At 37.3% G+C, this 14200-nt stretch overlaps 1 protein-coding gene and 1 long non-coding RNA gene across 3 annotated transcripts; one reads left to right on the plus strand and one right to left on the minus strand.

Annotated features, from left to right (window-relative positions):
* Positions 1-4936: 4936 nt before the first annotated feature.
* On the plus strand, positions 4937-9043 carry LOC134663874 (protein O-glucosyltransferase 2-like). 2 transcript variants are annotated; one of them, XM_063520397.1, is made up of 6 exons: positions 4937-5193; positions 6103-6311; positions 6750-7206; positions 7493-7730; positions 8055-8354; positions 8637-9043. In XM_063520397.1, the coding sequence occupies exons 1-6, from the start codon at positions 5039-5041 to the stop codon at positions 8754-8756; spliced, it is 1479 nt and encodes a 492-aa protein (XP_063376467.1). In that variant the 5' UTR covers positions 4937-5038; the 3' UTR covers positions 8757-9043. The 2 variants fall into 2 exon arrangements, with proteins under 2 accessions (XP_063376467.1, XP_063376468.1); XM_063520398.1 differs by lacking the exon at positions 4937-5193 and adding an exon at positions 5217-5339.
* LOC134663875 (uncharacterized) lies at positions 9013-14144 on the minus strand. Its single transcript, XR_010098184.1, has 2 exons — positions 11554-14144; positions 9013-9157 (listed from the first exon to the last, which is right to left on the minus strand). It is a non-coding gene; the product is annotated as an uncharacterized LOC134663875 (long non-coding RNA).
* Between the last annotated feature and the right edge of the window lie 56 nt (positions 14145-14200).

A 14200-nucleotide genomic window follows, 5' to 3' on the forward strand; every position in this document is an offset into this window, starting at 1 on the left:
GTAGTCCAAGTTTTACAGCATACTATTGAAACAGGTCTCGTAGGGTATGCAATTTTATACATCATCGTTAATTCAATCAAGTAGAGTTGTTAGCTAGGTGTACTGGTGTAGTACCCTACAAAATCATCGTGTCTTGGTTATATAGGGCAGATGCGCGGCTAATCGAATTAGAGCATTAGTTGTGAAGACAACTACAATTTATATATTCATGATTATATGCTTCCATCATTAAATACAGTAATTATGAGTTATGAGATGTCAGTAGACATATATCAGCATTACATCTAGGTAATGAGTAATGACAAATATAATATGTCACATATAGGCTTAAATCATCAAATAATCGTTTATTTGTGGACATCATGATGCCTAATTAGCCCTAGGGTTCCCTCAAGATAATGAAAACAGTCTATAAATTCAACTGATACCCAACTTAATTGCACAATAGCCAATAAACAACATACAACGTCCTTGTATTGCAAAATTTCTAATTTAAAGTACAATTTAATAATTTATAATTCAGCCTATATACGTCCCACTGCTGGGCACAGGCCTCCTCTCACTCGCGAGAGGGCTTAGGCTATAGTCTTACGCTGGCCTAATGCGGATTGGGGACTTCAAAGTGCAAATTAAACAATCTAATTAATATTTGGTAATGAATGCACACATGTTAAAGTTTGACAGGAAATGTGCCACATCATCGCCCGCGCGTGCCGTTGCTGGCGCATGACTTGAGATTAGATGACACATGAAGCTTGACCCGTGGTTTGTGCTACTGCAATGATATATGCCAAGAACTTACTCGTTCTGACAATAATAATAATGGTTTAATTTGTCTGGGTGTTACGAAAGTTTCCCAATTGGTTTTAATAGGTTGCACTACAATTTAAAGTGTCCACCTCAGGGCCGTCTTAACATATGCTGGGGCCCTGGGGCACATAAGAATTTGCGACCCTTTATGAAAGTAAAGAAAACGAATTAAACTAACATATTTCTACTATGATCCTCTATTTACTATGGGTAATCAAATATACAGCTTTTGTCTGTCATTCGGGTCCCCAAGGCGATGGGACCCTGGGCACGGGCCCCGTGCGCCCTTATGATAAAGATGGTACTGGTCCTCCTCTACTCTTATTTAAAGAGTATTCCATCGTCAGTCACGAGGTATTTACACTCTTATTTACAAGACCGTATGTAGGTAACATACGAAAACATTAAAAACTTACAAAGTGTGCTAAGTCTAACAATAAAGCATTGTACAATCCATTACCACCGCGCGAACCATAAAATTCTTCAGTTTGGTTTGGGAATCAGCTCGCCACCAGAAAAAGTGAATATTAAACAACCTAAAACTACAAGCCTAAAAAATTATAGGTGAAGGCATTGGAATGATTCACCGACTAAAAATCTTCTAAAATATTCTACTTTGTAATCGTATCTTTAGTCAACGCACAATATTATGGAGAGATGTCATCCACAACAACTGGAGTTGTCAGCATCACTTTCACAATCATCGCCTCCATACGATTGTCACCTGCGTGTCAGTGATTCTTTTCATTTGTTACATTCGCTTGCATGACTGACAAGACAAGCATATAAATAATACATATAAGCCTGTTTGACCCGGCACCAGCCTAAACGGCATGTTGTCAGTTATCTGTGGGGAGTAGTAAATTTGGCAGTATAGTTACACTTAAAATAGGTAGGAGCCTATACCGTTCCATTGGTCCCATGTAAGAAATACATAGCTACTCATAGCTTACTATGGTTGTTAGTATTTGTAGTATTTATTTATGGTTGTTATTAATATGGTTGTTCTTAAAGCAACCCTCACCTAAAACCAATCAGCAAGGAAGGATGTATCATCGCCTCAGTTGAAACTACTGCTAGGTAGTTGAGAGTTGTTACTAGTTAGTAACGCATACATCCAATCATGAAGTGTTGTATTTTCTTCTTCACTTTCGGACGCTTCTTTCAGGCAGAGGAGTACTCGATTCGAAATAAATTCCAATTGCTTCCACAAATAAACACATTACGTTTATAATTTTTAACACATTTACGGAATATGTTGCCCTTATGTAATGAGCTATGTACGAATAAAGCTGGTATACCTAGTCAATAACTATGAAGTGCAGTCCAGACGTAGTGATTAAATCGACCGATTTGATCAGGAAACGAAAATAATTCGGCGAGAAAAAGTGGCGTTTGCGCCCGCACGGCCTGATTCGATTGGACAATTTAATCAGATTAGCGAAAAATTGACTCATCTGGATACGCATTTAGTATCTAAATAATATAAATACCGTACTCTATGGGGGGCCTATACAAATATTTGGTTATTCTTCCATATTAGAATACACATTTCATTACATCTGACCTATGATGCAACTTACCAATTTACATTAAATTGTTGGTAAATACTATATAAATCAGAGAGAACCTAAGCTCTTCCATTTAGTTACAAATTTTAAACAGTTTTTGGATGGGCCGGCAGTGCTATATTTGTGTTAAGCAGTATATATATAAGTTGTATTTTGTTTTTGTAAAATACATAGTATCATTATTTCATACATCAAAACCTTTTTATCACCTATATAGTGGGCTGTTGTAAGGAAAACATCAGAGGTAGTCTGGACGGAGTTATTGTAAAACTCACTTGATGAGGTTCACGTTATATGCATCAGAACTACTACTTCAGATAGTGGTTATACTTAAAATTGTACAATCTACAAGTACCTACTTATGTCTTTAATAATCATTTTGGGGACAGTTACAATTAATAGACACACAGTTTTGTTTTATATAAAAAGTTAAGTTTTATATAAAAAGTACAGTCACAATGCTTAACTTATGTTGCCAATTGTCTATCGATAATTACAAATAAGGAAAATATAGTTCAGGTTTGACGCAAACAATTCTTTAGTAGATCAGTATGGAATAAATTTCAGGGCTATATCCAATAGCTAGCTTATTAATCGCTCTATTATTACTTAGGTACTTAATTTTACAGTGCATTGGTGTTAGCTGTAATGCTGTAAAATTTAATTTCAATAAATATCAATATCAATATTCCTATTATGTGATTTTTGCTTAAATATTAATATTATTAGTCACAGTACGCCCGAGCCAGCGCCGGCAGAGGTTTAAACACGTCTCATATGTGGTTCAAGCGAAGGCACGGACACCTAAATAGAACCGTTTTTCCCCCGAAGGGTAAAAAACGGATATTTAGGTTCCTGCCGAAGCTTGAACCACCGCTAAGGGCCTTGCCGGCTTATATGGTACTGAAGAGCAAGCAGCCGCGCGCTGGCAACCGGGCGACATTAGTACTTGAGTAGTGCGTTAGATGGCGCTACTAGTTGATGAATTCGCTAGATTAGGGCTGAGTTACAAGGGTGTAATCTCATATGTGGTTCAAGCTTCGGCAGGAACCTAAATATCCGTTTTTTACCCTTCGGGGGAAAAACGGTTCTATTTTGTCTTGACCCTCGAGCAAAGAATATAATACCAAAGAATATAATACTCACTAGGAGAAGAACGGTAACTCCATACAAATAAATGTCCCCAACCGTTTATACGTTTATACTAGTGGCGCCGTCTTTGTGTACCAATGGAACTAAAGTTGACAACCGGTTTAGCCTGGCGGGTATTGGTAGGTAGTAATTCTGTTGATAAACATATTTGTTATCTTCATATCACGAAATATATGCAAGATGCAAATATTACCCCTTGTTTGTGGTATTATCAATTGATTTAAATAAAAGGCATGTTTATGTTTATAACATTATATATATTATTTATTAAAAAATGTTTTACATATAAAAATATACACTGAAAACTGGCAACTGGCAACTTAATAAAAAAATAGACATTAATAAAGCGCATTCACAAAGTTTTCAGTACCTTTTATACAAATAACATTAGGCATGCCTACCTATTACACTTTACACACAGATACACTACACTTTACACACGGCATTTTACACAGATTTCCAACTTGTATTCATACATTTCTTCACGGTTAATTAATACGCTTTCCAGATGCGTTATGACTCGGTTCCTTCTGAACCCACTAAAGTTGTAAATTTCACTCTGGCTGCTTCAACAGCCGTTGCTCCGCATTTAGCACATTTTCTATGTGCATTGCTGTAATCTATGTAGGTACAGACTTACAGTCTTAAGTGGTACGTAGCGGTACACGTTGTATGTATTATTTAAAGAGTTAATAAATAAAATTTTCGTTATGAACTTTAACCACAGCAGTTGGACAGAGTCATTGACAAATATATTTTTTATTATGGTGGGTAGACGTACCTACCCTCCATATATTTTATGAACATTGATAAAGACAGTTGGAAGCAAATATTCATTATAAAACTTAATCGCATGTAATTAAGTTTTAAGCGTTTTAAGTTTCGTTTTATGATTAATATTGTATAAAATTCGTGATAATTTAAATCAGAGTTGGGAGCAATGTTGCTGTAGAAAAATGTTTTTATTTTTATTACTCGCAACTTTTTCCCGGAGGCCAACGCACACATAGAAGCTTAAGGCGCACACATGCGCAATTATTTGGGGACATAACTTTCTTAGGAAGTGAACAGGCCTTGCCCTCGAGGCTGCATTTGTACAAATTGCACACGGTGCAAGTAACATCGCGTTGCGCATGTAGGGTACATACTTGCGTAGCTATAGTTGGTCAAACAGATCTTGTCAGTAGAAAAGAGCGGCAAATTTAAAAAATGTAGGTGGGAACGATAATCGTCCCATAGAAAATTAGAATTTTGCGCCTTTTTCTACTGACAAACTTGCTTGACCGGCTATACTTACTATTATCTGCGTGTATGGGCTCAGTTACATGCGCTGTGTGCAAAGAAACAAATTGTTTGATGTTTATCTCGGTGCATGTGGAACATACCCCTAGTTATGTCAAAAGTTTTATTTACACCTATTTACACCTACACAAATGTTTATTTTGTTAATTAGTTAATAATTTTATAATTTATTATAAATGTGAATTATATAAGTATTAGTTACAATGGTATTAAGTGTTTACGTTATACTGTTTTGTGCCTTATCTCAGGTCTATACACAAAATGAAATTCAAATCTTTGGACCAGGTTTGAATCCCAAAGAAATTGTGATGCCGGCTAGATATTTTTTCGTTAATTTCACATTTGTTACAGATCGATCGTAAGTAAAAATAGTAATTCCCATAATACTTCTAATAATTAATTTGTCACTTGCTGGAACAAAATTGGGTTTTGAAGAAATGGAACACAAAGTTCAATGAACTTATGAGGACTGCTTGTGGTTTGAGATGCCACTATTATATTTAGGTACCGGCTTTTATCTTATCAAAAGTTGAGCTAGGTCAGTAGGCCTATATTAACAGAAATTTGCATTAATATTAACAATATTAATACAAGTGTGTGCTCCAGATACTGGTTTTCTATACTAGTCCTGCACCTCCTTTCATAGTGAACAACATTTGTTGCCTTCTACAGTGAATATCAGATATATTGGAGAGGCCAATGTGTTCAAAAATATCTGGATACGCACTCTAGCACCATGACAAACAGAGGCATGTCCAGATATTTATGAGCACCTAGGCCATTCCAATATATCTAATTAATCTGATAGTGATTTGTATATCCCCTCGGGCGGTAAGATGCCGGGAGGAGGCTGGGTGGCGCCCACAATTTTGTAAAACATGGCAGATGGTGACCTGTTATGACTTTATATTTTTAATTTTGACAGCCAGTCGGCTCATGGATGTGTAATGCATTGTGTGAAAATTTAAAATATTGCATTGCCACTTGAGAGGATATTGTGTAAAGATAGCTGTTACAAATAAATAGCTCTTTCCACAACTTCATTATTACTTGTTACCTTATTAGGTTATAAACAGGTTATAAATGACTAATTAACACTTTCGCAACCGGGCAAAAAACGGCACACTACCCCAGAAACTGGTTGTCTATATCTGCGTACAAAACAACCCGCTGGGCGGGTTGTCCGGCATCTGAGCAAACATTACGAGTGCCTACCAGGCGGGTTCTCGGTAGTCAGTGTTAATAAATATAAACACTTTTATTTCAGGTATACTGCAAACCTAGCAAATGACCTAGCTGTAGAAATAAACGGTAGCTCTATGAAACATAGAGATTGCCGTATTTGGGTAAATAAATTGGACAGAAAAGATGGAACTTTCATAATTAGATACAAAGTATATGAGAGTTGCCAGGAAATGTCAATAAGTGTTTATTATAAAAGTAAACATATCACTGGATCCCCCTACCATTATGCAGGTGATTGGTGCCACTCGTGATCTACACTTATTGTTAAATATCAGCACTACTTTGAAAAAACTTGTATCTTATTCTGTCAATCAAAAGAAAAATTATTATATTATATATTGTTTAATACACTAGCAGCTGAAAGCTGATGCGTGTATATCACTGCACTTGTTTTTTTTAATGATTAATGTTCATTTTGTTAGTTGTTTTAAAAAATGTAGTAAGTATCTATGTATAAGATGCATATATAGTTACTGCCTTTCAACTTTGAGTAGCAGTGTGACATACAAGATTTTTTCAAAGTAGTGTTGAATGCATAAGGACAAGGACGCAGTCTAGTCTGATGCATAGCATATATCCATACATCGGATTAGGTTGACCTACCAAGTGAGTGTAATAAAATGCTTTTGCTGCAACATGTTATCATTCATATATCTGGTTTTTTTTCAGGTCCTATCCAACCAGATCAGTGTGACTGCCCTGAACAGGACATTAATGTATGGCTAGAAAAATATGGTTGCCCTGAGTCTTTCAGCAAAATCAACCAAGATCTAAAACCCTTTATAAATGTTGATATGGGAGTGAAAGTACCAAAGATTGTAGAAAAATACCACAAACCAGATACCACAAGTTTTTGCCACTATGTAATTAAAAGTAATAAGATTTATAGGGATTGCTATGGAAAGCATGTGGGGTTCAATATGTTTTCAGATAATGTCCTTTTGTCTTTATCAAGGAAAGTAAGGTTGCCTGACATGGAGTTGGTGATTAACTTGGGAGACTGGCCTCTGATTCGTAAGAATACTGAACTTTTGCCAGTTTTCTCATGGTGTGGTAGTGAGGATACAATGGACATTGTAATGCCTACTTATGACTTGACTGAATCTACTTTAGAGAATATGGGAAGGTATAGTAAATTTTATATCAAGTCTAAATGGCAACCAAATTTCAATTGTAAATTAAGAATATCAAAGTTGTTTTTTGGCTGGCAAATATAAACCCTTTACGAACTTTAGAAGGCATTGTACCTTCTCGTCCTTTTGGCGTCATCACAGCATATTCTTATGGTAGTATTTATAGTCGCCATTTATGTGTTATATGTATCAAGCTGGTTGTGTCATAATTTACTTCTAATTGGCGGCCGGATTCTTGATAAATGTTCTTCCCTTAAAATGTAACGTTTGCTTTTTCAGAGTAACCCTCGACATTCTATCAGTGCAAGGCAACATCGAGAAGCCGTGGGAGGCCCGCGAGCCGCGCGCGTTCTGGCGCGGCCGCGACTCGCGCGCCGAGCGCCTGCAGCTGGTCGACGTCGCTCGCGCCAACCCAGACCTCTTCAACGTGTCTCTTACTAACTTCTTCTTTTTCTTGGATAAACAAGAACAGTATGGGCCAAAGTCGCCGCATATATCTTTTTTTAAGTTCTTTGATGTAAGTAAAGATATTTTTAAGTATACTTATTTAAAATACAGATTTTTTTTAAATGTAAGACATGTTGTTGTATAGTATAGATTCTGCCCGTGACTTCATCTGCGTAGAATGACGATAATTGATAAAAACTATCCTATTTCCCCGGGCTTCAAACAGTCTCAATACCAAATTCCATTTCATCAAATTAGTACGAAGCCGGTAAGCCAGAACGACAGGACAGTAGGGTATTCCTGTATTCTTGTATGATTATAACTTTAGCAGTTGCGTTTTCTACAGATAAATCTAACTAATTACTATAAAATTACTTGATCTTGTTACTTTCAGTACAAATACCAAATAAACATCGACGGCACAGTAGCATCATACCGACTGCCGTACCTGCTCGCTGGCGGCGGCACGGTGATGAAGCAAACGTCACCGTACTACGAGCACTTCTACGGGCAGCTCGTCCCGTGGGAGCACTTCGTGCCGGTGTCACGTGACCTGTCGGACTTGGCGCAGAGGGTGCGGTGGGCGCGCGCGCACGACGAGGAAGCGTTGAAGATAGCGAGGAACGGAAGGAAGTTTGCCAACGATCATCTGCTTCCTCAACATATTTTTTGCTATCATGCGGTGCTGTTCCAGGTGAGTGCATTTTTGAAGTGAAAACTTCTTTAGCGGCGCTGTGCACTTTTTGTGATGGGAAAAAAATGTTAAACTCGCGACAGGTCACGTGACCGACAGATTCGACAGATTGAAAATTCGTAAGACGGACACGTGACTGTTATGTCATTGAGTTTTCACTTCTGCCGGCATTCCCGGAGTGCAACCCATTGTTTTTTTTTTGTTTTGATAACTAGGAGTAGATGTCGCTGTTATGAGCACAAAAAGGACGCGTATTAGACAAAAAATTTTCACTTGTTGCAGGAATGGAGCAAGAGGATGACGAACAAAGTGAATGTCCGTGAAGGAATGACGAAAGTACCTCAACCGACTTTTGACTGTGATTGCGAACCAAAAGAAAAAAAGAAACGTGAAGATCTTTGAGTATCTGGCTCTGAGCGGCAACCGCGAAAACCGAAATTCTTTCTCTTTTACTCCAATGAAGGCGTAATTAGATTGACAGAGAAAAATCCCCGCAATTTGCAAACTTCGATTTTCGCGGTTATAGCCCTGAGTTAAAGCTAATGTGTACCAAAACATTCCTTCCCGCATAATACTACAAAATAATAATCTCAGTAGTCAGTAGTGTAGTCACTGTAGTGTAAATATACTTCCCTAATATTGTGTCAAATAACATAAGGCTATGTAAATAAAAGTTTATTAAATCATAATATTTTTATTACAAATATTACCAAATAATATCACATTATAGTAAAATAAATATATATTTCTGCATTGCACATCATAATTATTAGCCTAAAATTAACATTTAATTAATTAATTAACTTTTCTCAAAAATGGACGGCAAAGTCGACTTTGCCATCTAAAAAATAGGTCGCGAAGCGCGGAGTTTATGGTCAGTCAAAAATTAAAAACTTAAAAACATTGCAGTCTCGATTTTAGGACTGCAATGTTGCATACAAATTCCATTATTTGTCGAGTTCCAAACTTTTTAAAAGTTGTAATGGCCATATCAAATGAAGGCACAGGCCCATTAAACAGCCAAACAGATGATTAGTACCGCGCACGGATTTAGAATTAATAATCCGGATTGTGTACACTGGCCAAAAAGTGTGTCCACATGAGAGGTTAAACCTGAGCCCTGCATCTCTTTCTAATTAGGGTGACCATAAGTCACATGAATGTGGGATATTAGCATAAGATGGATTATATAGTTTGGCCAGGTTCTTTTCTCATTCGCACATAATCAGAGAGAATAATACTGTATTTTCCCTATGCTAGTATAATTGCCCCAGAGAAGAGATGGATAGTCATTTTCCCTTCTGTAAAACGCTTCACACAACTTTACTTAATTTAGTCGTTATAAAATCTATTACAGATGGGATGAGCGTATTGGAGCGTATCATGGTCGATTGTGAGGAAGGTGGTCCGCCGTACGTCCATCAAAGACACAGCTATAAGAGAGAGCGAGACAGATATCCAGGGTCGGGTAAAACGTTGTAGTTGCACTAGGTAACTAGGTAATTCGCAAATCGTATCGATCAAAAACACTGCCATCGGTCGTGTTTTAATGAATCACCACTCATTGCGAATTTAATTCCTACTTTTAACACTTGTTTCGCAAATAACTTTGCAGTTATTATTACTATGCCGACTGGTTATCGATACTAGTCATTTTGTCAAGCCCTAGCGTTGCGTAACAATTTATCTTTTTTACACGAAATTATCTTGATTATTGACTAAAATGATAAAATATTAGCACACAACGAAATAAAAACTTACATTTAACCGTGTAAACCGGCATCTTACACTATTTATGCTCTTCATAATTTAACAAAATACCTATCACTATCAATATCATACTCATGGTGTGTTAATATACGTGATGACTTCCCTTTTGCATACTTTAGCTATTCTTTAAGCGTAAGCGTCATCGTAGATCTGTAATTGCAACAAAATTTTCAAATTTGCCGCCGTTGTATACGGACGGAAATATGTGTTCAACCTATATAGAATCGATTACATATATATAAATAGTTAGAATTAACGTTTTAGTAATTAAATATTATGTATAAATATGAGTCTGTAATGTCTAAGGACTTTGGATTTAATTTTTGGCAATTATTAACTCTCATTACGTGAACCGAATAATTAAACATGCAGAAATAAGTATAGTTATCTTTATTTATTTATTAGTATACTATTTAGGTACCTAAACTTATTTTTACATTAAGTATGTAATAATAATTCTGTAAGACCGATCTAAATCGTACCGACATCATGGTCACCCTAATGAGTTTGACAATGTATTCTTGTATTTTTATCGTAAAATTGAATAATTGTGACCAACCTGTAAAAGATATTCCACAATCAGCGTAGCTTTCACTTCTAGAACCCCACACACAACATGTTTTAACCATTTTTTAAAATATTTTATGAATAAATGCTAAGCGGCGCCATTTACGTATTTTGTAAATACACGAAAAATACGTCATCAAGTTGGGGATACCAATTAATATTCAAGTTACTACAATTTCTACCATATTCAATTTACTGTTTTTTTTTGTTGTACACATGCCTGGCTTAATCAGTTAATAATATTAACATCATAATAATTAACACATTACTTAAAAGATATCAGAACTGTAATCGGAATATAGCACTAAAATATTATAAGAAGATAATGAATTTCAGTAGTATATTGATATAATTTCTACCACAATGGTATCTTTTTAACATTGGCAACATGTGCGAGTGAGACACAGGGCTCGGGTTTTCTATCTCATGTGGACCGTTTTCTCTAGTCTGGTACGAACAACTTTCTGTCTCGGTGATAAGGTTCAAATTAGTGTGGCAAAAAAAGTGACAAATCGCTCCAGTTTAAACAATATAACTTCATGGTACCGCGACTATTTAGCTGTCTCAAATAGGTTGGCGTATTTTCGGCAGAAAAATACACTTCTATTTTTTTATTAAAAAAAAATAAAAAGGCGGCAAGGGCTTTGTTCTGTGAAAATATATACGTAAGAATGTTGCTTTTGTAAAATATTTCTATGATATTTATATTTCTTGCACCATTTTTGAGAAAAGCACTATATATGACTCGGCTGGAAGGCTACTTGCTGGCTTCGGATTCAATTAAACGGACTCCCAAGGTCGTCCGTTTAAAACGAATCCTCAGCCTGCAAGTAGCTACTTCCGAGCCTCGACAATAATGTACTATTATTTTACATCAAGTATTATAATCACTTTTGAAAATCGCTTAGGATGGCATTCCATCAGTCCAATTTCTTTGTCCAATGTGTATTTGCGTCTCTTATTTTGCTTAGAGAGAGAGAGTGAGATGCAATACACATTGGACCAAGAAATTGGCAGGTGGAATACCAACCTTACATACTATTCAAAGCATGAATCTAGTATTAAACTGGATTGGGCATGAGTGGTGGGGATAAGTGACAGAACGGGATAGTCTTACGTATCTTTCAGTAGGAGTAGCAGAGAAAGCTCTATTATTGTTTGTCCTTATCACGGTCTCACATATTTTTTTGTTCCCCACCTTTTTTTTAGTATGGATAATGGTGGGCAACAAATAAATTCGACCAATCATAGTGTCGCATTTGCGTATGTTTTGTCCCTCACGGAGGCACGCGTATACCACTTCTATACGATCCTACCTTATATGATTCAAAGTTTATTATTGGGTTGCGTATGAAGCAATAATTGGGTTGTGTTTTTGCCGCGTATTGTTCTACCCAAACACAATAAGAACTTAAGCGATTGCAAACCGTAATTAATGCAAATGAAGTAAGGTCTGCCAATATTTACTTTATCCACCTTTGTGTGCACTCCACCTAAGGATATGAATACATATTTTATTCTCTAATATTAGTCAACTATTTAATAACAATATTTAAATATAAATATGTAAATAAATATATTTATATGGCTTCAACTTAATTCAGATGGTTGGTGAGATGTTTTTATAGAAAACCACCGTGCAACTATTTCACAAATCGTCTGAGTGAAGTGATATTCAAGGTTCGTCATTCACATTGATCTGAATTACCTATCTACTGCAATCTTGATGGCGTTAATTAATTTTATTAAGGAAGCTTATGGCTGTGCATGACAAAATAAGGAATCTGGCTAACCTATTAAATAGTTGCAGCCATAATATTGCTAGTAGTAATAAGGCTCCCATAGATACTAAGTCTCACTGGCACAGATGAAATACAAGTTACTTTGTAGCTGCTCGAGCTGAAGAGCTTATTATAGACGTATTGTACACCTTACGGCTCGGCCACGATATTGAGCGACTTGCGACGGCGGCAGCGACAACCATAGGTGGGAACACTGGGAACCAGTGCCGGATTTAGACATTTGCCGCCCATAGGCTATGCTGGTTTTGCCGCCCCTATCCACCTCGCATATAGCTTTTTAAAGTACTTTCCAATCAGAGGCGTTTAATTTAATAGTACAACGCACCATAGTCATATTAGAATGCATATAAGGTGATGTCACTATTCTAGATACAGATTTATATGAGCCGTTTTTGTCAGCCAATGACGATGCGACCTCGTTATATGTATTTGCCTGATCTGATCGGCGACCGGTGGGTACCACTGGGTTTTGGCCATTGAGAATCAAGGTAAGGCATTGGCAGTCAGGCTGGATATAGCAAAGGAGTTTGGTCGGATCTGGCATCGATTGCTCGAGGGACTATGCTATACAAATGGCTTATATTGATGGGCCACAAATAATGTACCTCAATAAAAACGCGAGCGTAGCGATCGCGAAATTTTTTAGGTACAAATAGCGCAATTTGCTAGAAAATGGTACCTACATATTTAAGTGTTACTGTCAGTCCTAGCTTATGGTGCTCAGACTTGGTCTTTGACGGAAGCTCAGAAGTCCAAACTCGGGGTTTGACAGAGAGCTATGGAGCGCAGCTTATTAGGTGTGAAACTAAGGGATCGCATCCGGAACACCACGATGCGCTCTAAACCTCAGATAATAGCTTAGCTCGAAAAGCGGGTAAGCTATAGTCAAACCGTAAAAAGTCTGCAACGATTTTGATAGCCCACACAATACAAGTGTCATTTTAAACGTCAAACTTCTATGAAATTATGACGTATACATAACACTTACACTGCGTGGGCTATCAAATCCGCTGCAGACTTTGTTTGGTGCGACTCTAAAGTGGGACTGGGCTGGTTATGTCTGCCGAATGCCGAACAACTTGTGGGCCAAGTTAACCACAAAGTGGGTACCCCACGAGTCAAACCGGGGAACCGGTAGACCTCGTTGGCGATGGCGGGATAACTTGGACTCCTTTTTGAGAGACTGGCCAGATGTAGCTCAAAACCGGGACGAGTGAAAGAAGAGGGGGGAGGCCTTTGCCTAGCTTTATATGTGGCCCATCAATAACGTTCCTAAATAAAAACGCGAGCGTAGCTAGCGCGAAATTTTTTCGATAGAAATAGCGCAATTTGATAGAACATGGTACATTTTTAGGGTTCCAAGCTTCAAAACGGAATCCATATAGGATCACTTTGTTGTCCGTCCAACCGTTTATCTGTCTCAATATAAAGGGTCTTGACATGACAGAGGGCGGCAAAACCGACAAATAAAGCCTGTTATTTAAATTTTACAAATAAATAGGGGAGCGGCAAAATTCCGGTCATCCCTATCTGAACAGCAAATAAAATATTTTTTTGACCCAAATTTGCCGCCCCCTAAAATCTGCCGCCCTAGGCTTCAGCCTACTCAGCCTAGTGGTAAATCCGGCACTGCTGGGAACGAAAGGTACGATCGCTGTGTCTCGCTCCAACCTATGGTTATCGCTGCCGCCGTCGCAAGTCACTCAA

Source organism: Cydia fagiglandana, chromosome 4 (assembly GCF_963556715.1).
Source record: "Cydia fagiglandana chromosome 4, ilCydFagi1.1, whole genome shotgun sequence".
In the NCBI taxonomy this organism is placed as follows: domain Eukaryota; kingdom Metazoa; phylum Arthropoda; class Insecta; order Lepidoptera; family Tortricidae; genus Cydia; species Cydia fagiglandana.